General features: G+C 47.0%; 1 protein-coding gene across 1 annotated transcript in view; it reads left to right on the top strand.

Annotated features, from left to right (window-relative positions):
• LOC115082063 (vomeronasal type-2 receptor 26-like) overlaps nucleotides 1–22,396 on the top strand; it is a 69,058-nt gene that overhangs the window by 38,688 nt on the left and 7,974 nt on the right. Inside the window, exon 6 of the mRNA XM_029586325.1 lies at nucleotides 6,882–7,109. Coding sequence (XP_029442185.1) covers nucleotides 6,882–7,109 — 228 coding nt within the window. The remainder of the gene's footprint in view (nucleotides 1–6,881; nucleotides 7,110–22,396) is intronic.

The raw sequence follows: 22,396 nt of genomic DNA on the forward strand, positions 1-22,396 counted from the left end.
CCTGGATTGGCCACTGTTGGAAACAGGATGCTGGGCTTGATGGACCCTTGGTCTGACCCAGTATGGCATGTTCCTATGTTCTTATGTTCCCTCTGGGCTGTTATCAGGTTTACACTTTTCATGGAAGGAGCCTTGTGAGAGCCTGTGCACCACCTGGGCTCAGGGTATGAGGAACCCTGTGTCTAGGGCTGCTCAGGTTAGGGAAGATCTGTCTTTCCAAACCCTCAATGAGGCTGGAGGAGGTGATGACCAGATGTAAGGAACAACTCCAGTGATAATATCAATTTTTGAGATAGAGACATTTTGGTTAGAAGATCTGGGAAGAAGAATTTTGCTGCCCCTGCTTCCTATCCCTGGTAAGAACATTGAGAGCTGCATGTTCCACGGTGTTGCGGTGGCGGGCTGCGGGGCTTCGTGGCTGGCAGCATCCACCCCCCGAGCCAGCCCGGGCCTCCCACACAGTCCCCTGAGCTGCTGTCTAAGCCTCCCTCCAGCACAGCGGGGAGTTGATCCTGCCGCCGCCGCGCTGCCGGCCTCAGCTGCTGCTAGGTACGCGCATGGCTCTCAAACAGATTTAAAGGATCCACGGTGGGAAAACCTCCCGCAGCCTCCGATGCTGGCATCACCCTCGGGTCCTACTTAAGGCAACTCCTGCTGCCCCATCCATGCCTCAGCAACAGGTCCTGCTTTGCTCAGAGCTACTGGTTGCTCTGTTCCTGCTCCTGCTACTGCTCCTGCTCCGTGTGTTTCTGTTCCTGTGCCGTGTGCTCCTGGTCCTGTTCCTGCTCTGTGAGTCCCTGCTCCTGCTCCATATGCTCCGGTCCCTGTCCTGGCTCCTCGTCCCCTTATCTTGCTCTTCTGGTTCTTGACTTGGCTCGTCCATGGATTCTGCATTGTCTGCTGCCTGCCATGACCACCTGCCTGCTCATCATTTCTCCTGCTAGCCACCTGCCCTGACCTCTAGCCTGTCCCTGGACCTTTGCTATGCCTGAACCTTCTGTCTTCAAGCTCGTCTTCTTCCGGAGATCCGCTCCTAAGTCCTGCCAGCCCCGGCACCCAAAGGCTCAACCTGCGGGGAATAAGGGCTGGTATAGGTGAAGGTCCGGTTGGGTCTCCACCACCTGCATCCACCTCCCGATAACAAGGACCTGTAGGAAGCCCTCCTTTAGGTAGCACCAACCTCGTCTCGGCCCAGGGGTCACCTCTCCGCGTAACACATGGAAACCCTTTCAAATACTGTGAGTGAGATCGAGAAGGAAGGAGTAAAACCAAATGTGAGATACATCTGAGGATGCCCATAAGGTAGTCTTCACCCTTGGGAAGAGAGATAATTGCGAATACTGTGCTTGCAGAGACTTTACAATAGATTTTTGGCCGCTGGAAGGAAATTTTCCATCCCTACAAGGATATCTCTGCCCACTCTAGGAACTTCATTAATTCAATCCCTGGATGGTGAGTGTTTCCCTTTCCTCTGGAGCCAAGCAAAGAGACCACTGCACAGATAGAGAGTCAAAGTACTGTAACAGGCACTTGTAGGAGTCAAAGGAATTGTGCCATTATTTCATCTGATTATCTATCAGTAAGATCTTTGATTTTGGACACTCAACCAGAGTCCCTCATGTATTCTTTTTGGCACTTGATTCATCCACAATGCGGGGAAAAAGTGTAACTTTCCTAGGGAACACAAACAAGTAACCACTGCCACATTGGGCGCTGAAAGTAAAACTTTTTCCCCACCTACAAAGGATCCGGCCCTGGGGAAAAAGCGATAGTGAGAGAGTTAGTTGGTGAGTGGTTCCAGCCCCAAAGAGTCTTAAAAACATTTATGGCCACAGCCGAGGATGGGTTTTACATAAAATGGCACCCAAGAATGTGGGGCAAAGAGATGTGCAGGGAGTGAATTGTAAAAATTAGGACTTGAAAACTGTTTTACAACTGCTGTGATTTCAGCTGTGTCTGGGTAAAAAACTGTGAAGTTCCAAAACATGGCTGCTGTTCCCACTGAAACTGTGAGCCACAGGGAGAAGGGAATGTGTCGGCTCATGACATCATGGAGCGGCCCAGCAATGCCACGTACGCACATCACATGCTGTTATAAACTGCACACGTGGAGAGAGGAGTGAGAGCTGAAACTGTGAGCCACAGGGAGAAGGGAATGTGTCAGCTCATGACATCATGGAGCGGCCCAGCAATGCCACGTACGCACATCACATGCTGTTATAAACTGCACACGTGGAGAGAGGAGTGAGAGCTGAAACTGTGAGCCACAGGGAGAAGGGAATGTGTCAGCTGATGACACCATGGAGCGGCCCAGCAATGCCACGTACGCACATCACATGCTGTTATAAACTGCACACGTGGAGAGAGGAGAGAGAGCTGAAACTGTGAGCCACAGGGAGAAGGGAATGTGTCAGCTCATGACATCATGGAGCGCCCCAGCAATGCCACGTACACACATCACAACGCTGTTATAAACTGCACACGTGGAGAGAGGAGTGAGAGCTGAAAGTGTGAGCAACAGGGAGAAGGGAATGTGTCAGCTCATGACATCATGGAGCGCCCCAGCAATGCCACGTACACACATCACAACGCTGTTATAAACTGCACACGTGGAGAGAGGAGAGAGAGCTGAAACTGTGAGCCACAGGGAGAAGGGAATGTGTCAGCTCATGACATCATGGAGCGCCCCAGCAATGCCACGTACACACATCACAACGCTGTTATAAACTGCACACGTGGAGAGAGGAGTGAGAGCTGAAAGTGTGAGCAACAGGGAGAAGGGAATGTGTCAGCTCATGACATCATGGAGCGGCCCAGCAATGCCACGTACGCACATCACCACACTGTTATAAACTGCACACGTGGAGAGAGGAGTGAGAGCTGAAACTGTGAGCCACAGGGAGAAGGGAATGTGTCGGCTCATGACATCATGGAGCGGCCCAGCAATGCCACGTACGCACATCACAACGCTGTTATAAACTGCACACGTGGAGAGAGGAGAGAGAGCTGAAACTGTGAGCCACAGGGAGAAGGGAATGTGTCAGCTCATGACATCATGGAGCGGCCCAGCAATGCCACGTACGCACATCACATGCTGTTATAAACTGCACACGTGGAGAGAGGAGTGAGAGCTGAAAGTGTGAGCCACAGGGAGAAGGGAATGTGTCAGCTCATGACATCATGGAGCGGCCCAGCAATGCCACGTACGCACATCACCACACTGTTATAAACTGCACACGTGGAGAGAGGAGTGAGAGCTGAAACTGTGAGCCACAGGGAGAAGGGAATGTGTCAGCTCAGGACATCATGGAGCGGCCCAGCAATGCCACGTACACACATCACCATGTGTTATAAACTGCACACGTGGAGAGAGGAGTGAGAGCTGAAAGTGTGAGCCACAGGGAGAAGGGAATGTGTCAGCTCATGACATCATGGAGCGGCCCAGCAATGCCACGTACGCACATCACCATGTGTTATAAACTGCACACGTGGAGAGAGGAGTGAGAGCTGAAACTGTGAGCCACAGGGAGAAGGGAATGTGTCAGCTCAGGACATCATGGAGCGGCCCAGCAATGCCACGTACGCACATCACCATGTGTTATAAACTGCACACGTGGAGAGAGGAGTGAGAGCTGAAACTGTGAGCCACAGGGAGAAGGGAATGTGTCGGCTCATGACATCATGGAGCGGCCCAGCAATGCCACGTACACACATCACAACGCTGTTATAAACTGCACACGTGGAGAGAGGAGTGAGAGCTGAAACTGTGAGCCACAGGGAGAAGGGAATGTGTCAGCTCATGACATCATGGAGCGGCCTAGCAATGCCACGTACACACATCACCACACTGTTATAAACTGCACACGTGGAGAGAGGAGTGAGAGCTGAAACTGTGAGCCACAGGGAGAAGGGAATGTGTCAGCTCATGACATCATGGAGCGGCCTAGCAATGCCACGTACACACATCACCACACTGTTATAAACTGCACACGTGGAGAGAGGAGTGAGAGCTGAAAGTGTGAGCCACAGGGAGAAGGGAATGTGTCGGCTCATGACATCATGGAGCGGCCCAGCAATGCCACGTACGCACATCACCATGTGTTATAAACTGCACACGTGGAGAGAGGAGTGAGAGCTGAAAGTGTGAGCCACAGGGAGAAGGGAATGTGTCGGCTCATGACATCATGGAGCGGCCCAGCAATGCCACGTACGCACATCACCACACTGTTATAAACTGCACACGTGGAGAGAGGAGTGAGAGCTGAAACTGTGAGCCACAGGGAGAAGGGAATGTGTCAGCTCAGGACATCATGGAGCGGCCCAGCAATGCCACGTACACACATCACCATGTGTTATAAACTGCACACGTGGAGAGAGGAGTGAGAGCTGAAACTGTGAGCCACAGGGAGAAGGGAATGTGTCAGCTCATGACATCATGGAGCGGCCCAGCAATGCCACGTACGCACATCACCATGTGTTATAAACTGCACACGTGGAGAGAGGAGTGAGAGCTGAAAGCACTACAAGCAGAGGTGCAACTGAGAGCAAGCCCCACTGACATCACATTCCATTACCCACTGCGGGGAAAAATTAAAAACAGTATGGTAGATTCCCTGAAGTCTGGGGCAGGAGGTGGCCCTCTACTGCCAAAGTCAAAAGGCGAAGGACCCAGCTCATCATCAGGGTCCAAGAGAGAGCGAGGCCTAACTTCCAGCCAAGGATTCAGCCCTGGGGGAAAGAGGGTCAGTGAGTGGTTCCAGCCCCGAAGCCCCTTCTGTGCGCAGTCCATACCTGGGGCTGTGCTTGCACGTGCAAATGCTGTACTGCAGATAGGTTTAAAAGCTGACTGTTCACCTACGTTTAATCAGTCTTAATGTATTGCCTTTCTCAAAATCAAAGCGGTTTATGTAAAAATAAATACAAATTATACAAAGTAAAACATACAATAAAATGAAACATTAATATTACCAAAATTCTAAAAAATATTGAATTCTCTCCTTAAATGTAGGAGCCTAAAACTTAGAGGCCTGGTAACTAAAACAAAAATGAAAAAAAACCTTCCAGGCCTTCAGACTTAAATCCCTAGTTCCTCAAAGCCATCAAATTACTTTAAGGTATGTGTGGGCTAGCACTCAATTACTCCCAACCCAAAGTGAAAGAATGCAGACAATCCCTCTCACTATTTAATTCATGGATACTGCATCCTTTCCTTCTGCTCTGCCTGTCTCCTATTAATGGTAGAGTTGGGAAACTGCTGGTAATAGTGCACATTAGCGTGCATGTTTCATACATGGGTATTAGCACCCTCACCCATTAGTATATAGTAGTATTAGTGGTAGAGTTGGGAAACCGTTGGTAATAGTGCACATTAGCGTGCATGTTTCATACATGGGTATTAGCACCCTCACCCATTAGTATATAGTAGTATTAGTGGTAGAGTTGGGAAACCGCTGGTAATAGCGCACATTAGCGTGCATGTTTCATACATGGGCATTAGCACCCTCACCCATTAGTATATAGTAGTATTAGTGGTAGAGTTGGGAAACCACTGGTAATAGTACACATTAGCGTGCATGTTTCATACATGGGCATTAGCACCCTCACCCATTAGTATATAGTAGTATTAGTGGTAGAGTTGGGAAACCGTTGGTAATAGTGCACATTAGCGTGCATGTTTCATACATGGGCATTAGCACCCTCACCCATTAGTATATAGTAGTATTAGTGGTAGAGTTGGGAAACCGTTGGTAATAGTGCACATTAGCGTGCATGTTTCATAAATGGGCATTAGCACCCTCACCCATTAGTATATAGTAGTATTAGTGGTAGAGTTGGGAAACCGCTGGTAATAGTGCACATTAGCGTGCATTTTTCATACATGGGCATTAGCACCCTCACCCATTAGTATATAGTAGTATTAGTGGTAGAGTTGGGAAACCGCTGGTAATAGTGCACATTAGCGTGCATGTTTCATACATGGGCATTAGCACCCTCACCCATTAGTATATAGTAGCATTAGTGGTAGAGTTGGGAAACCACTGGTAAACCTATCGTGCATGCTAATAGCGCACATTAGCGTGCATGTTTCATACATGGGTATTAGCACCCTCACCCATTAGTATATAGTAGTATTAGTGGTAGAGTTGGGAAACCGCTGGTAATAGTGCACATTAGCGTGCATGTTTCATACATGGGCATTAGCACCCTCACCCATTAGTATATAGTAGTATTAGTGGTAGAGTTGGGAAACCACTGGTAAACGTATCGTGCATGCTAATAGTGCACATTAGCGTGCATGTTTCATACATGGGCATTAGCACCCTCACCCATTAGTATATAGTAGTATTAGTGGTAGAGTTGGGAAACCGCTGGTAATAGTGCACGTTAGCGTGCATGTTTCATACATGGGCATTAGCACCCTCACCCATTAGTATATAGTAGTATTAGTGGTAGAGTTGGGAAACCGCTGGTAATAGTGCACGTTAGCGTGCATGTTTCATACATGGGCATTAGCACCCTCACCCATTAGTATATAGTAGTATTAGTGGTAGAGTTGGGAAACCGCTGGTAATAGTGCACATTAGCGTGCATGTTTCATACATGGGCATTAGCACCCTCACCCATTAGTATATAGTAGTATTAGTGGTAGAGTTGGGAAACCGCTGGTAATAGTGCACATTAGCGTGCATGTTTCATACATGGGCATTAGCACCCTCACCCATTAGTATAAAGTAGTATTAGTGTAGGAGGTATATGCTGACCACAACCCATATTCCTGTGCTGAAAACCTTATTTATGCAGACAGGTTTTGACTTTTGCTTTAATGAAAAATTACCCATCCTTTGTTTCCATTATGGGCTGTATTTGTTTTGCTTTCTTAGATTTTTCATTATGTGAAAAATTGCTATTTTGAAGCCAAAAATGGTGAAAAGATTTTTTTTGATAAAAATGGAGATGCATCTGCCCCCTATGATATCCTCAATGTGCAAATGTTCCATGATGAAGACTTCAGGCTGGTCAAAGTTGGGACATTTAATCCACTTGCACATGAAAGTGAACAAGTAGTGATTAACATGAGCACCATCCTATGGAGTGGCAAATATTTTGGGGTAAGATTCTATTCATTAATACGAAAAGGCATGTCTGATCATGAACATAATTACATACGACAGATGCAATAAAGGATTTGTCACATTTTGAAGGTAAATTTAAAAGCCATTTCTAAGCATACAATACAGGTTTATGCATGCAAATTGCTCCTTATAAAATTCTTCATATAACTCGATTTCACACATTTTTTTATGTGCACAAAAATACAAGTAGGCATTCCAGGGGGGCAGAGTTGGGGCAGACTTAGGTTTTATATGCATACTAGCGAAAAGTTCCTGGCATTGCTTGAGTAATCTGGACTATAAAAGCCTGTGTGTGTGTGTGCCTGTGTATGATTGTCTGTGTGTGTGTGGGGGGACCTGTGCCTATATGTGTGGGGGACTGTGTCTGTATGTTGACGGAGGCCTATGCCTATATGTGTGTATGCGTGGTTGCCACCATGGGTGCCTGTGGCTTTGTGTGTATGTGTTTGGGGGAGCTTGTATGTATGTGTGCCTTTGTGTGTGTGTGCCTGTGCCTATGTTTGTGTGTGGGGAATCTCAGCCCATGTGTGTATGGGCTGTGCCTGTGTGGGTCTCTGTGCATGTTTGTATGTGCATGGATGTCTCGGCCTGTGTGGGTATCTCTGGCTGTGTGTGTGTTTTTGGGAGCCTTTGTGTGAATGTGTGTGTGTGTAGGGGGGCTACATCCTATATTTAGGGGGACCAGTGCTTGTGTGTGTATGTGCCTGCCTTTGTGTGTGTGCCTATGCTTGTGTATGGGTGGCTGTGCCTGTGTGTGTATGTGTTTGCCTGTGTCTGCCCTTATGAGTGCCTGTGTGTGTGTGTGTGTGTGTGTTTAGGGGAGCCTGTGTGTGTGTGTGTGTGTGCCTGTCTGAATGTGTGTCAGCCTGTGTATGTCATTGCCTATGTGTACCCTCTGTGTGTGTCTGCCTGTGTGTACCTGCCTATGCCTGTGGGTGCCTGGGTGCCTCTGTGTGTATGTGAATGTGCCTGTATGTGTTTGCAAGAGTGCTTTGTAGACAGATCATGTTGTCTTTGCACTTTGTGCCTTCCTCTGTTCCACTTGTCACCTGGTGGCCACAGACAGACATGACAGTGTGACTGACACAACTGACTATAATAGTGAAAAAATAGGTATTTTAATTATTGCTTTATACTTTGCTGTATTTATGATTTTTGTGTGTTGTTGTTTTATGTACTTGTGAATGTTTTATTGTAAGCTGCCTAGGAATTTTGATAGGTAGAGTTCATGTTTTTTTAACTAATTAAAGTCTGCATAAATTAACCCACACAAGTTGCATGCTGCAAAGAGCAGCTGTATCTTTGTGTGTGTTATTTCAGATAATTTTTAAAACAAACTTAGCACATCAGTTTACTTCAACTGACATAACGTATGCATTTTAGGCATAAATTTGTGGGTTGTTATAAAATTATCCTCCCTGTGTCTATGGGAAAAAACTTAGTAAATGTTTGTTTGACTGAACAATAATTTATGCCCATCAGGTTCAATCTTGTTCTACTGCAATGGATTATAGTCTGTTAACATTGTCCCAGATAGGAGGCTCATAAATAACTGAGCAGCATGAGAATGGGCTCCAGAAAGAGGTGAACTGTAGTAGAAATTGGTTGAGAGACAGAAGACAGAATGATGAGGTAAATGGCATTCATTCTGAAGAAATGAAGATAATGGGCTTCTGGGGTCAATCCTGTTCAAGATCATTATGAGTGATATTGCAGAGGTATTAGGAAGAAAAATGTGTCTTTTTATGGATGATGCTAAGATCTGAAACATAGTGGGCACATCTGAAGTAAGAAAGTTAGAAGAATGGTTGACTTCTTTGCAGCTAAATTTCAGTATAAAAATAGTTGTACATTTTGGGCACAGAAATTTAAAGGCACAGTATATGATGAGGGGTGAGATACTGATGCCCATGAATCAATAAAGAGACCTTGGGGTGATTTTATCCAATGGGTTCAACGTGGGGGAAGAGTAGAAGAAAGCAGTGGCCAGAGCTGAAGGGATGCTAGGGTACATGGTGAGTGGTATAACTAGTAGAAAAGAGAATGTGATTATGCTATTACACAGGTAGTTTGTGAGACTTCACCTGGAGCACTGGGTTCACTTATGAAGTCTTTATCTTTGGAAGATTATAGACAGTGGAGGTGAGCCAGAAAAGAAATCCCTAAATAGTACAGGTCCTTACAAGCTCTAAACATGACTATCCTAGAGGAGGGAGACACAAGGAAGATATGATATAAATATTAAAATATCTGGAATGTATTATTTTTTTCTTTATTTATAGCTTTTTAGATTACAAACCAAACAAAATTCGTATCAGAAATATCAGGATATATCCCATACAGTAGCTTATACAATATTATAAGAAACATCTTATACAATATTTTAAAGAAGTAAAAAAATAAAAAAAAGATTAATTATCCAACCCAGAAATACTATGGTAAAATCGTTTATATTTCCTAACAATTATTCTATTTTCTAGAGGCATAGAATATTCAGGGAGTTTAACAAAATATCAATCACTTTTAAGAAAAACAAGAAGGACTCGCACAGCAAATGTTGCACTTCCTGGCCGTGTTGGCTCCGCGACCGGGCCTGCTTACCTGGTGCGACCCTCTACCAGTGCTGCCTCGAGTTCCTGCTCTGTCCAACCCTGACTGCGTCCTCCACGGGCGTCCCCGGCTCCCTCAAGGCCTTCAGCATCGCAGCTCTCCTCGAGCCGGGGCTTGGCATCCTCCTCGGCGTTGGCCCAACACCTAGCATGCGAGCGGAGCCCAGCATAATTTAAAAGGCTAAGCGCGGGAAGCCCTCGGGCGGCGCCCGATTCTGACGTCACTCATGCAAGGTATTTATACCTCAGCCCGGTCCCTAGCTCGGGGCCTTGGCAATCAGGTCATACACTCCGGTGTCTCTAGTTTGCCTTCCTGCGTTCCAGTGTCTTGCTCCTGTATCTCCTATTCCAGCATCCTCCATTCGACTCCTGTGTCTCCTGTTCCAGCGCCTCCAGTGTCTCCTGTCCCAGTGTATCGTGCTTCGTCATCTCTCCATTCCTGGTAGTACCCTTTGGACTGATCTCACGGTACTGATATTTCCCTGTTCTCTGACTACTCTCTTGATTGCTGCCTGACCTGACCTCTGCCTGGAACTCCTACTCTTTGATTGCTGCCTGCGCTAACCTCTACCTGGAACTCTGACTACTCTTGACTGCCACTTGGAACTTGACCTACTGCTTGACCTGACTACACCCGGATTGACCTCTGTTAGGGATGTGAATCGTTTTAGGACGATTAAAATTATCGTCCGATAATTTTAATATCGTCTTAAACCGTTATGGAACACAATACAATAGAGATTCTAACGATTTATCGTTATAAATCGTTAGAATCGTGAGCCGGCACACTAAAACCCCCTAAAACCCACCCCCGACCCTTTAAATTAAATCCCCCACCCTCCCGAACCCCCCCCAAATGAGTTAAATAACCTGCGGGTCCAGCGGCGGTCCGGAACGGCAGCGGTCCGGAACGGGCTCCTGCTCCTGAATCTTGTTGTCTTCAGCCGGCGCCATTTTCCAAAATGGCGCCAAAAAATGGCGGCGGCCATAGACGAACACGATTGGACGGCAGGAGGTCCTTCCGGACCCCCGCTGGACTTTTGGCAAGTCTCGTGGGGGTCAGGAGGCCCCCCACAAGCTGGCCAAAAGTTCCTGGAGGTCCAGCGGGGGTCAGGGAGCGATTTCCCGCCGCGAATCGTTTTCGTACGGAAAATGGCGCCTCGCTGAACGACCTCCTGCAGTCGATCTCCTGCCGGCGCCATTTTCCGTACGAAAACGATTCGCGGCGGGAAATCGCTCCCTGACCCCCGCTGGACCTCCAGGAACTTTTGGCCAGCTTGGGGGGGGCCTCCTGACCCCCACAAGACTTGCCAAAAGTCCAGCGGGGGTCCGGAAGGACCTCCTGCCGTCCAATCGTGTTCGTCTATGGCCGCCGCCATTTTTCGGCGCCATTTTGGAAAATGGCGCCGGCTGAAGACAACAAGATTCAGGAGCAGGAGCCCGTTCCGGACCGCTGCCGTTCCGGACCGCCGCTGGACCCGCAGGTTATTTAACTCATTTGGGGGGGGGGTTCGGGAGGGTGGGGGATTTAATTTAAAGGGTCGGGGGGGGGTTTTAGGGGGTTTTAATACGCCGGTTTTGCGATTTTTAGATTTTTCACGATTTTTCACGATTTTTCACGATATTTTACCCCCCCAAACGGCAACAATACGATTCCCTCCCCCTCCCAGCCGAAATCGATCGTTAAGACGATCGAGGACACGATTCACATCCCTAACCTCTGTTACCGACCCTGCCTGGCTGATCATTCTGAACGTATACTCTGGCCTTGATCCTCACCATACACTCGGACACTCTCTTTTGGCCTCCTGCGACCTCTGGACTTCCCTGTCTGAATACCGACCGCATACCCTTGTTCGTGGTGGGCACTCCCTTGAACTTTCTCTCTCAGAGACCCTGCGAGGCCCACCTAAGACCAGGTGGCCCAGGTAACCAAGGGCTCAATCTGAAGGAACCCGGGTTGCCATTGGTGAAGCTCCAGCTAGCCTCTGTCCCCTCCTGTGCTCTGCCTCCTGGTGGCAGGCGCTCTCCGGGTCCGACCGGTGGACCGTACCAATCCTGCACCAGGCCAAGGGTCCACTCCCAGCGCAACAGGTTGCCAAGGCCATGGACTTGGTGGAGCCTCCCGCCTTGCTGGCCATCCTTGGCCTAGCAGCTCATGTCCGAGAACAACAGCGAACCATCGAGGCATTGACTTCTTCAGTAGAGAGACTACAGTCTCAATTGGAAGATGCTGTCATGAACAACTCTTGGGGTTGGGCTCAACCCGCACCCTAATGGGCATCTCTGACCCTTCCTGCTCCACCCCACTTCAAAGGGTATCCGCGCCTCTGTCGAGGTTTCCTCAACCAATATTTTATGCAGTACACCTGTTGATCCCTGAGAAACTGCAGGCAGATTGTAACCTGAAACCAAACTTTATTAGAGAAAGACAAAGGGAAAGGGACCGGAACAAAGCATGAGGAAATAATTTGTCCCGGGGAGTAACACAGGTCCTCACAACAGTCGTGTTAACACCCAGCTACTCAACTCTTCCAGCAGTGTGCATAGCATTATAAACCCTTCATACTGACCAATCAGAGCATAATCAGGGTGTTGTTTTTAGATAAGTGCGGTACATTTGATTTGAGTATGTATTATACCAATCAGCTAAAGGGTCTGGGGTGTCGGCTCATTGCATTCCAGAACCCCCGCTGAACGACCTCCTGCAGTCTATCTCCTGCCGGCGCCATTTTCCGTACGGAAAACGATTCGCGGCAGGAAATCGCTCCCGGACCCCCGCTGGACCCCCAGGGACTTTTGGCCAGCTTGGGGGGGCCTCCTGACCCCCACAAGACTTGCCAAAAGTCCAGCGGGGGTCCGGAACGACCTCCTGCAGTCGAATCGTGTTGGTCTATGGCCGCCGCCATTTTGCGCCACCATTTTGCAAAATGGCGGCGCAGAATGGCGCCGGCTGAAGACAACAGGATTCAATTGCAGGAGGCTGTTCCAGACCGCCGCTGGACCCCCAGGTAATTTAAGGCATTGGGGGGGGGGTTCGGGAGGGTGGGGGATTTAATTTAAAGGGTCGGGGGTGGGTTTTAGGGTGTTTTAGTGTGCCGGTTTTCCTGCCCTCCCCCTTCCCCCGATTTTACGATTTTTTGACGATAAATCGGGGGAATTGGTATTGTATCGTGGCCCTAACGATTTTTGACGATTTAAAATATATCGGACGATATTTTAAATCGTCAAAAAACGATTCACATCCCTAGTTTTTAAGCACTAACACCAAGAAATGCTTTTGTCAATAACTTCAAACAAAACAAGTCACACAAAACAATGCCTGCGATTTGCCATCCATCTCTGGAAACGTTTACTGAAAGCAAAATATAGAAGAAGCAACAAAGAAGATTAAAGAATGCAAGCGCATGGTGATCACCTTAATTAAGATGTGAGAAAAAGATAAGAGAAAAAACGGTACCGCAGGATAGACAAACAAATACTGGGGTTTTTTAGAAACTTAGGACCTGGGGGTATCACGGAAAGAAGGGGGTAAGGGAAGGAGGCTCTTACAGGATAACAAGCCATACAAAATATCTTTAATGTAAGTATACACAGTGGCTTGCCCAAGTTCCACTGCTGTCGGGGTTAATGCTGTAACAATGAAATGCCAGGGTTATTGCTTATGGCGCTAAAGGCTGTATTAAAGTCATTTGTGGTCAGGGATCCTTCCAGGGAATAGGCTCTCATTTGTGGGTTTAAAGTGGGCTTAAAGTAAGTGTCCAGCCATGCAATGGATTGGGGCCTTTTTTTTTTTTAAATTGCTCAGGAGTCCGTGAAAGAGGGGGCGGAGAGACCCCTCTTGCAACATTATCTGCTGGAGCATGAATGGCATTGGTGGCCATAAACACTCCGTCTGTTTTCGCTTCTGTATCTAGGGCATCCTCTGAGTTTTCTGAGTTTGGGGTTTCCTCTGGGATGATACACGAATGGCATTGAGCCACACGCTCAATCAGTTCAGAGTTAAAAATGGGTGGGGACAGAGGGGGACTAGACTTGGGCTTCGGGGAGACTGGGGGTTTGGGACTAGGGAGTGTGAGGTCACGGGTAAGGTAAGGAAGTGAGGGAGTTTGGGATAGAGGAAGCGTGGGGTCCAAGGAATCTGCAGGATGTGAAAGGATAAAGGCAGGGCTGCACGAACCTGATCCAGCAGGAGTGCTCCCCTTTCTTCCTGAGTAGGCTTATGTCCCTCCTTTGGGGTAATACTCTCTCCAACGGGGACACAGTGTAGAGTCCCTTCTACCTTAACAGTCCCAGACATCGGCATATCAGTAGGTGCCGTGGGACTCAATTGGGGTTCCTTCTCCAGGGGTGCAGTTGGGACTAAATGTGAATACCCCACTGCAGTAACTGTTTCCTCTAAAGGTGATGGCTTTGTACTCTGCATTAAACACCGTCGAGTATACTGGGGGTCAGTAACAATGGTGTACGGGGGTGGGGATTGATTAGATTCAAATTCCTTTTCCAAATATACCCGAGTCATAACAAACCAACTATGAACCTGAACATGATCAGCTAATTTCTTAAGAGATTTTGCATTTGCCTTGCTCTAAAAAGTTCATCAACTGCAAAAGCATAGGTGGATCAAAGGAGCCATCTACTGGGCACAAGAGAGAAGTGTCCTCCTTAGCCCAAGCCACCCATTTAGAATGGCAAAGTCTAATTACTTTCTCATCTGACTTGTGCAAAGAGATAACACATTCTAACGGACTTGTCGAACTGACCTCTACAGCATCTTTTGTACCTCCTAACTTTCCTGACCAGAACTTAGACATAATAACAATTTACCAAAGGGTAAATATTATAAAATTTGATAGCTCTCCCTTATAAGAAAGAGATCGTGTTCTTACCTGGACAAATATCTCACTGAGCTGTACTTCTGGTGTATACCTCTGTTTCAGTTAACGGCGACTGTGGGGCTTCAAGCAACGTGACTGAGACAGCCTGTTTAAACAAAAACAAAAAACAGTGTAGCTACCCCGGGCAGCTTACCTACCATAGTAGTCCCCTCCCCTTTGAGGGAACCAACCCGAAGATTTAACAATTATACTCGTGATGAAGTCCCAGCCGAACTGTCTATCCAAGTCTTGGGCAACTTCCCTCGAGACGACGTCCCAGAGATGTTCCAATCCGAGTCCTCGCGATATGTGTCCGGACTGCCTATCTGGCCGAGCTCGAGTTCCTATGAAGTTTTCTATTGTCTGGTCTGTTCAGTCAGGGAGATTCAAATCACAGCTGCAGGCGAAAAACCATCCTCGGCTACCAAAATGTTTATTCGAGAGAAACTGCAGGCAGATTGTAACCTGAAACCAAACTTTATTAGAGAAAGACAAAGACAAAGGGACAGGGACCGGAACAAAGCATGAGGAAATAATTTGTCCCGGGGAGTAACACAGGTCCTCACAACAGTCGTGTTAATACCCAGCTACTCAACTCTTCCAGCAGTGTGCATAGCTATTCCATAGCTATGGAATATTCCATAGCTATTCCAGCAGTGTGCACGCTATTCAATATTTACCTCCTCCCACTCTGCCAAATACTAACCAACCTTAAGCTAACGCACTTCATATACGCGGATGACATACAGATTCTCATCCCCAAAGCTGAATCACTTCACAAAACTTGGTCTTACTGGAATAGTTGTCTCACTGCAATCAACAACCGACTCACCAGCCTCAACCTCGTACTTAACTCCAACAAAACCGAAATCCTCCTAATAGCCCCAGACAACAGCATTACGCTTAACCCTCCTATCTCTTCCCAACTCCCCATCACATCTATCGACCACACAACGCATGTAAGAGACCTTGGTTTGCTACTAGACAACCAACTCAACCTAAGCAAATTCGTAAACAACACCACCAAGGAATGCTTCTTTAAATTGCAAGTATTAAAAAAATTAAAACCACTTCTGCACTTCCGAGATTTCCGCCTGGTATTACAATCTATCATCCTCCCGAAACTGGATTACTGCAACTACTTCTCCTGGGCCTACCCACCAGCACAATCAAACCTCTTCAGATGGTCCAGAACACAATGGCCAGGATCCTCTCTAACACCAATAAAAGGGAACACATCACCCCTATCCTCCAAAACCTTCACTGGCTGCCAATTAAATTCAGGATACTCTTCAAAGCCCTTATGATGATCCATAAGGCCTTACACAACACCTCCCCCCTCAACCTAACTTTCCAACTTCAGCGGCACACCACCTTGAGACCCATCAGAAGAGCGTACAAGGACATGCTACAAACCCAGCCTGCCAAAACTTCACTTAGGAAACGCGCCCTTTCCACAGCTGGCCCCTCACTTTGGAACACGCTCCCTCCAGACCTCCGCCAAGAACCCTGCCTCTTGGTATTCAAAAAGAAGCTAAAGACATGGCTGTTTAGCCAAGCGTTCCCTGATAGCCAAGAGCCGATGAATAGAGCTTTATAGACACTGGTCCACCAACCCCACTGTAAATATGTTTTGAATTGTTTAGGCTTTGAATTATACTTCTTTTTGCTAATCATGTTTTGAAGTGCATTCCATTGGTTTCTCTGTAAGTTTTCAGTTTTTAACTACTGTTTCAATGTATCCGCCCCTGAGGCGACAGTTCAGGTCTCTCTAAACCGGTGAGATATGTATTCTATACAGGAACACCGGTATATAAAAATTATAAATAAATAGCATTATAAACCCTTCATACTGACCAATCAGAGCATATTCAGGGTGTTATTTTTAGATAAGTGCGGTACATTTGATTTGAGTATGTATTAGACCAATCAGCTAAAGGGTCTGGGGTGTCGGCTCATTGCATTCCAGCACGTATTCAGGGTACTCTCCATTATTTGTCTAAAAACTAATATTCAGGAATACAGCAGAGATGAGGTGTCTCAGAAAGTCAGTGCATAATTCTACATACACACCCAACAGCCCGAGCTGTTTCCAAGTGAGATACAAAGATCACCTTTATCCTCTCATGACTTGAGGGGAAGGCCCTGGCATGGGCTTTCCCACTTTGGGAACATTTGGATGACATCCTCCATCATCTCTCCCACTTCATCACCATCTTCAAGTGAACCTTCCAGGACCCCGACCTACAAGCGGTTGCGGGTCATCAGTTTCTCCATGATGTCACTTCCCGGTCCTTCCTCAGAGCTTTCCCTGCTCGCCCTCTGCGCCGGTGGCCTCCTCAGGTCAGGACTCAGCGATGCCTTTTCTGCCGGCATGAATGGCTCTCCTCCGCCATTATGCACATCAGATTCCTCGGCTCCTGGAGTGTTTGCAGGTGAGGACATAAAGCGCATTATTTCCAGCTGTATAGGAGAGGGTAGGGTTTTGGAGGGATATACCCTCACCTTGCCCTTCCATTTGGGAGGCATAATTTATTTATTTATTTTATTTATTTATTTAACAGTTTTATATACCGACCTTCATAGTAAATAACCATATCGGATCGGTTTACAATTAACAAGAATAAAAAAACTGGGGTAACTATTCAAGTAAACGAAAGATAAACAGTAAGTAGGAATGAGTCAAAGTTACAATCAACAGGGAAGAGAACTTGGAAGCTTGCAACAAGCTGGAAAGAAGATAAGGCAGGAAATAAATATGAAGTGATGCCCTAGGGCGTACGGGTTAAAGCTTAATGGTGCTTTAACCTGGGAGAGTCAGAGTCCATTCGTGAGTATGGAAGAAAATCACTGGAAACTTTAGCGCCGATCTTCCTAGCACTTTGCTTGTGCCACCATCTTGAATGCGCCTCCTTTTTTGATCTGGAATGTATTATTAGTGTGCAAGAAGAAAATCTGTTTCAAGGGAAAGAAAGCTCTAGAATAAGGGGTCATGTTAAGAGGTTGTGAGGTGGAAGACTGCTGTCCTGGTATGGCTGGGACTAGGAATGCCATAGAGGCAGCATTCACAGATTCTAAAGGGGAGGAGACAGTCCCAGACATCAAGCAACAATGAAATATAGTGGCCAGACAGAGTCCCTTGCATGCAGGGTTTTGGTGCTTGGTTCCTGCCTGAGGACTGTCAGTGTGATGACTGAGCTAAGTAAGTTTGTACTTTCAGGATGGCAAGTGCAAACTGTGGATACAAAAGAATCAATGTGGCACAAACCACAAACCAGTGGGAGCACTGAGAGGAGAGGATCACCTTGCTGGTGCCTGAAAGGAATCAGTACGTTTTTTGCTTGGGAAATTTTCTTTTTTAAAAGTATTTGGGTGAAGTTAACTATTGGGGAATATTATTTAGTGTTTGTGTATTTGTACTTTTAATAGCCAGTAAGGCAGCGAATAAACAGAAGTTAGACTGTTTGTATTTTTAAATAGTCAGTCAGTAAGGCAGCAAATAAGCAGTGTGTTTATTTTTTATAATTTGTAAGCCAGTCCTCCACCAGCATCGACAGCATCAGTAATACAGACATACCCTCATCCGGTAATTCCGCTACCTGCTCCGCCACGTTACTCCGGCAAACCTCGTCTGTGTCTGGGGTTTCTCGAACAATGCAACATGCACTTCTGTCTACAAGCTGACCTCTTTCCAGATGATTTGACGAAGACGACTTACATCTTGTCCCTGTTAGAAGGCAAGGCATTGGCTTGGGCCTCTCTGCTGTGGCACCGTTCAGATCCAGTCCTACAGGATTTTCCTCAGTTTCTGGAGTTATTCAGAACTGTGTTTGAGGAATCTGATAAGGAAGCAGCCACGGGGGCCGATCTGCTACATATCCATCAAGGAGGACGTACTCTCACTGACTACACGATTGAATTCAGAACTTTAGCCTCTGAACTCCATTGGGAGGAACGCATCCTTCAGACCATCTTTCTTGAAGGACTATCAGATATGATTAAGGACGAACTGGAAGCTCGGGAACTTCCTTCTTCGTTGAACGCCCTCATTGAACTAGCGACCAAGATTAACCGCCATCTGCAAGAAAGGGCTCGTGAGGCTCTAGGTTCAAAAAGACGTATGACAGTTCCTTGTCCTCCACACTCTTCTTCAGTACCCCGCATTTCATCAATCTCTGAGGGAACTACAGAAGAACCTATGCAGTTTGGGTGTGGTCCTCTCTCCCCAGAAGAATGACAAAGGCGTCACAAAGCCGGCCTTTGTCTATATTGTGGAAGTTCAAGCCATTTCATTGCTGGCTGTCCTTTATGTCCCAGGAAATTACAAACTTTAGGGACCTCCGGGAGAGTAACCCTAGGCATCACTTCGCCAGCCCTTCCACTTTCCTTGCCTGTTACCTTTTGCCTCGGAGGTCAGAAATTCACCACGCTGGTTCTAGTAGATTCTGGAGCTGGAGGAAATTTAATATGCACTTGTTCACATTCTCACTAACCATGGAAAGTATCAGGGTTAGAACTGGACACTTCTTCTCCTTGACCTTTCTATCTGGCGCCACCTCATCTTGCATATTGTGTATGTTAAATGCTAAATCAGCTTAAAGGTACTGCCCCATGAACACAAAGGTACCATACTAAATTTAGTAGAAACAAATTTAAGTTTATTATTGCATATCAATAAGCAATGCATGTTCGTTCAGGAGGAACAGGGTCACAGTTCTCTCTGTAGAGAAGCACTACTCTGTAGAGATGTGAATCGTGTCCTCGATCGTCTTAACGATCGATTTCGGCTGGGAGGGGGAGGGAATCGTATTGTTGCCGTTTGGGGGGGTAAAATATCGTGAAAAATCGTAAAAAATCATAAAAACGTAAAATCGCAAAACCGGCACATTAAAACCCCCTAAAACCCACCCCCGACCCTTTAAATTAAATCCCCCACCCTCCCGAACCCCCCCCAAATGACTTAAATAACCTGCGGGTCCAGCGGCGGTCCGGAACGGCAGCGGTCCGGAACGGGCTCCTGCTACTGAATCTTGTTGTCTTCGGCCGGCGCCATTTTCCAAAATGGCGCCGAAAAATGGCGGCGGCCATAGACGAACACGATTGGACGGCAGGAGGTCCTTCCGGACCCCCGCTGGACTTTTGGCAAGTCTTGTGGGGGTCAGGAGGCCCCCCCCAAGCTGGCCAAAAGTTCCTGGAGGTCCAGCGGGGGTCAGGGAGCGATTTCCCGCCGCGAATCGTTTTCGTACGGAAAATGGCGCCGGCAGGAGATCGACTGCAGGAGGTCGTTCAGCGAGGCGCCGGAACCCTCGCTGAACGACCTCCTGCAGGTTCTGAATTTAAGCTTTCTACCTAAGAGCCTAAATTTGGCTTCCAGAACCTCCTTCCCACATTTTCCTATGTCGTTAGTGCCCACATGTACCACGACAGCCGACTCCTCCCCTGCACTGTCTAAAATCCTATTTAGGTGATGCGAGAGGTCCACGTGAGGGAATATCGATTCCTCATCCTGCAATATTTTTTCTGGTGATTGTCTCCCTCATTCTCTCATGCACAGGGTATTTGCTCTGGATACAGTGCGTGAGGGAGTTATAGATTCCTCATCCTGCAATATTTTTTCTAGTGGTTGTCTCCCTCATTCCCTCATGCACAGGGTATTTGTTCTGGATACAGTGTGTGAGGGAGTTATAGATTCCTCAGCCTGCAATATTTTTTCTAGTGATTGTCTCCCTTCATTCTCTCATGCACAGGGTATTTGCTCTGGATACAGTGTGTGAGGGAGTTATAGATTCCTCATCTTGCAATATTTTTTCTAGTGATTGTCTCGCTCATTCTCTCATGCACAGGGTATTTGCTCTGAGTAGAGTGTGTGAGGGAGTTATAGAATCTGTATCCTGCTCGGGATGAGAGAAAAAAGTGTGAGTGGAAGGAGGTTCTCTCCCTGCACTGGGTCCAGGCTTGAACTGGGCCAACGGAGACCCGAACGCTGAACCCTGACCCCGCCCCTGATGTCATCGATCGAGGACCAGAGGGGCTTTTGCAGCACGACAGATGCCACCGGCGCATCGCCTACGCCACATGCACCAAAGGGGCACGCGGCTTTGCCCGAAATACTGAATAAAATCTTCAGTAATCATCTTAACCGGCTTTGAGTTTGGAATGACTCTTCATCCAGATCAACACTTCATTCTCATAGGAATAAGAAGAAAAGAAGAACGTGGCATGCAGCTGTAACTGCTCTGTCCTGGGTAAGGTTCTCTGAGTATTTCCATTTTAGTATTGCCCCCGAAAAGAAAAAGGGAAGTTAGAGCTTATCCCTCCACTCAAACGATCCCTCCAGGACAGCAAAAAATCCCGCAGTATACAGCACTCCAACCACAAATGGAAGGGGCAAATATCCCCACTGATGTGACCATTGAAGGAGCCTCTGTCTCATCTGGGGAAGTTACCTTGAGCCCCCCAGTCCCAAGGAAACATTTGTCAGCAAACGTGCAAGAACCCCCTGAAGTTGTTTTGCTAATTAATGAGCCAGTGAGCTCCGTTAGCAATGTAGAGGGAACAACAGGGGTCTCTGAGAGTCTAAAATCAGCGACAAATCAAGAGGATATGGTCTCTAAAGCACATGAAGTGTTTCCTCACCCTACAGTGTTTGAGAATCTTTATACTAAACCATCTGTAGTGACCTTGGACTCCTTATGGGAGCTTGTGGCACAGCTAGGAATGGAAGTTAAAAAATGTTCCCAACAAATCTCTGATTGTGCACAAAAAGTGGACATTCATATTCAAGATTGTAATATTAAAGTAGAAGACCAGCAAAAACGTATTCAAGGGCTTGAAGATGGGGCAAAAAAAGGGCTAAAAGTACAATCCACAATAATTCAAGAACAACTAGTATTAAACAGAAAGATTGAATTTATGGAAAATCATCTGAGACATCTTAATCTCAGACTTCTTAATTTTCCCAAAATTATAGGGGAACAGCCCAGGGTGACATTAAGGAGATATTTAACAGAGGTCTTGAAGGTACCATGGGATAAATTACCTTCGTTTAATAGGGTTTACTTTCTCCCCTTTTGAAATGTGAGAGGTAGAGATGTCCAAAGTCATCAACTGAACTTACAAAATTTGACACAGTTTCTAGAATCCTCCACAATAGAAATTGTGGAGAGAGCTACCCTATTAGTGTCATTTGTTTATGAAACAGACCTTAGTTTTATAATGTGTATGTATTTTAAGAATCTAAGAGTAAATTTTCATGGTCAATTTGTACAGATATTTCCTGATTGTCCTGGTTGTCTCCCTCATTCTCTCATGCACAGGGTATTTGCTCTGGGTACAGTGTGTCAGGGAGTTATAGATTCCTCATCTTGCAATAATTTTTTCTAGTGATTGTCTCCCTCATTCCCTCATGCACAGGGTATTTGCTGTTACGGCTATGGCTGCTGTGCAACCGCCTCACCACCAGGGGTCCTTCAAGAGCAGGCTCTCCTGGCTGGCCCAATCCATCTGCTCTATGCCCTGGATGTTCCTTTATAACCTTGCCTACCCAAGACTCCCGTTTGGGCTCCCTGCTCTAGCCTTGCTGTGTGTGAGGCCTTCGGGCCTTCTGCCTTGCCTCGCTGTGTGTGGCCTTCGGGCCTTCTGCCTTGCCTTACCTTGCTGCGTGTGTGTGGCCTTCGGGCCTTCTGACTTGCCTTTCCTTGCTGCGTGTGTGTGTGGCCTTCAGGCCTTCTGACTTGCCTTGCCTTGCCTTGCTGCGTGTGTGTGGCCTTCGGGTCTC

This window comes from Rhinatrema bivittatum, unplaced genomic scaffold (genome assembly GCF_901001135.1).
Source record: "Rhinatrema bivittatum unplaced genomic scaffold, aRhiBiv1.1, whole genome shotgun sequence".
Classification (NCBI taxonomy): Eukaryota; Metazoa; Chordata; class Amphibia; order Gymnophiona; family Rhinatrematidae; genus Rhinatrema; species Rhinatrema bivittatum.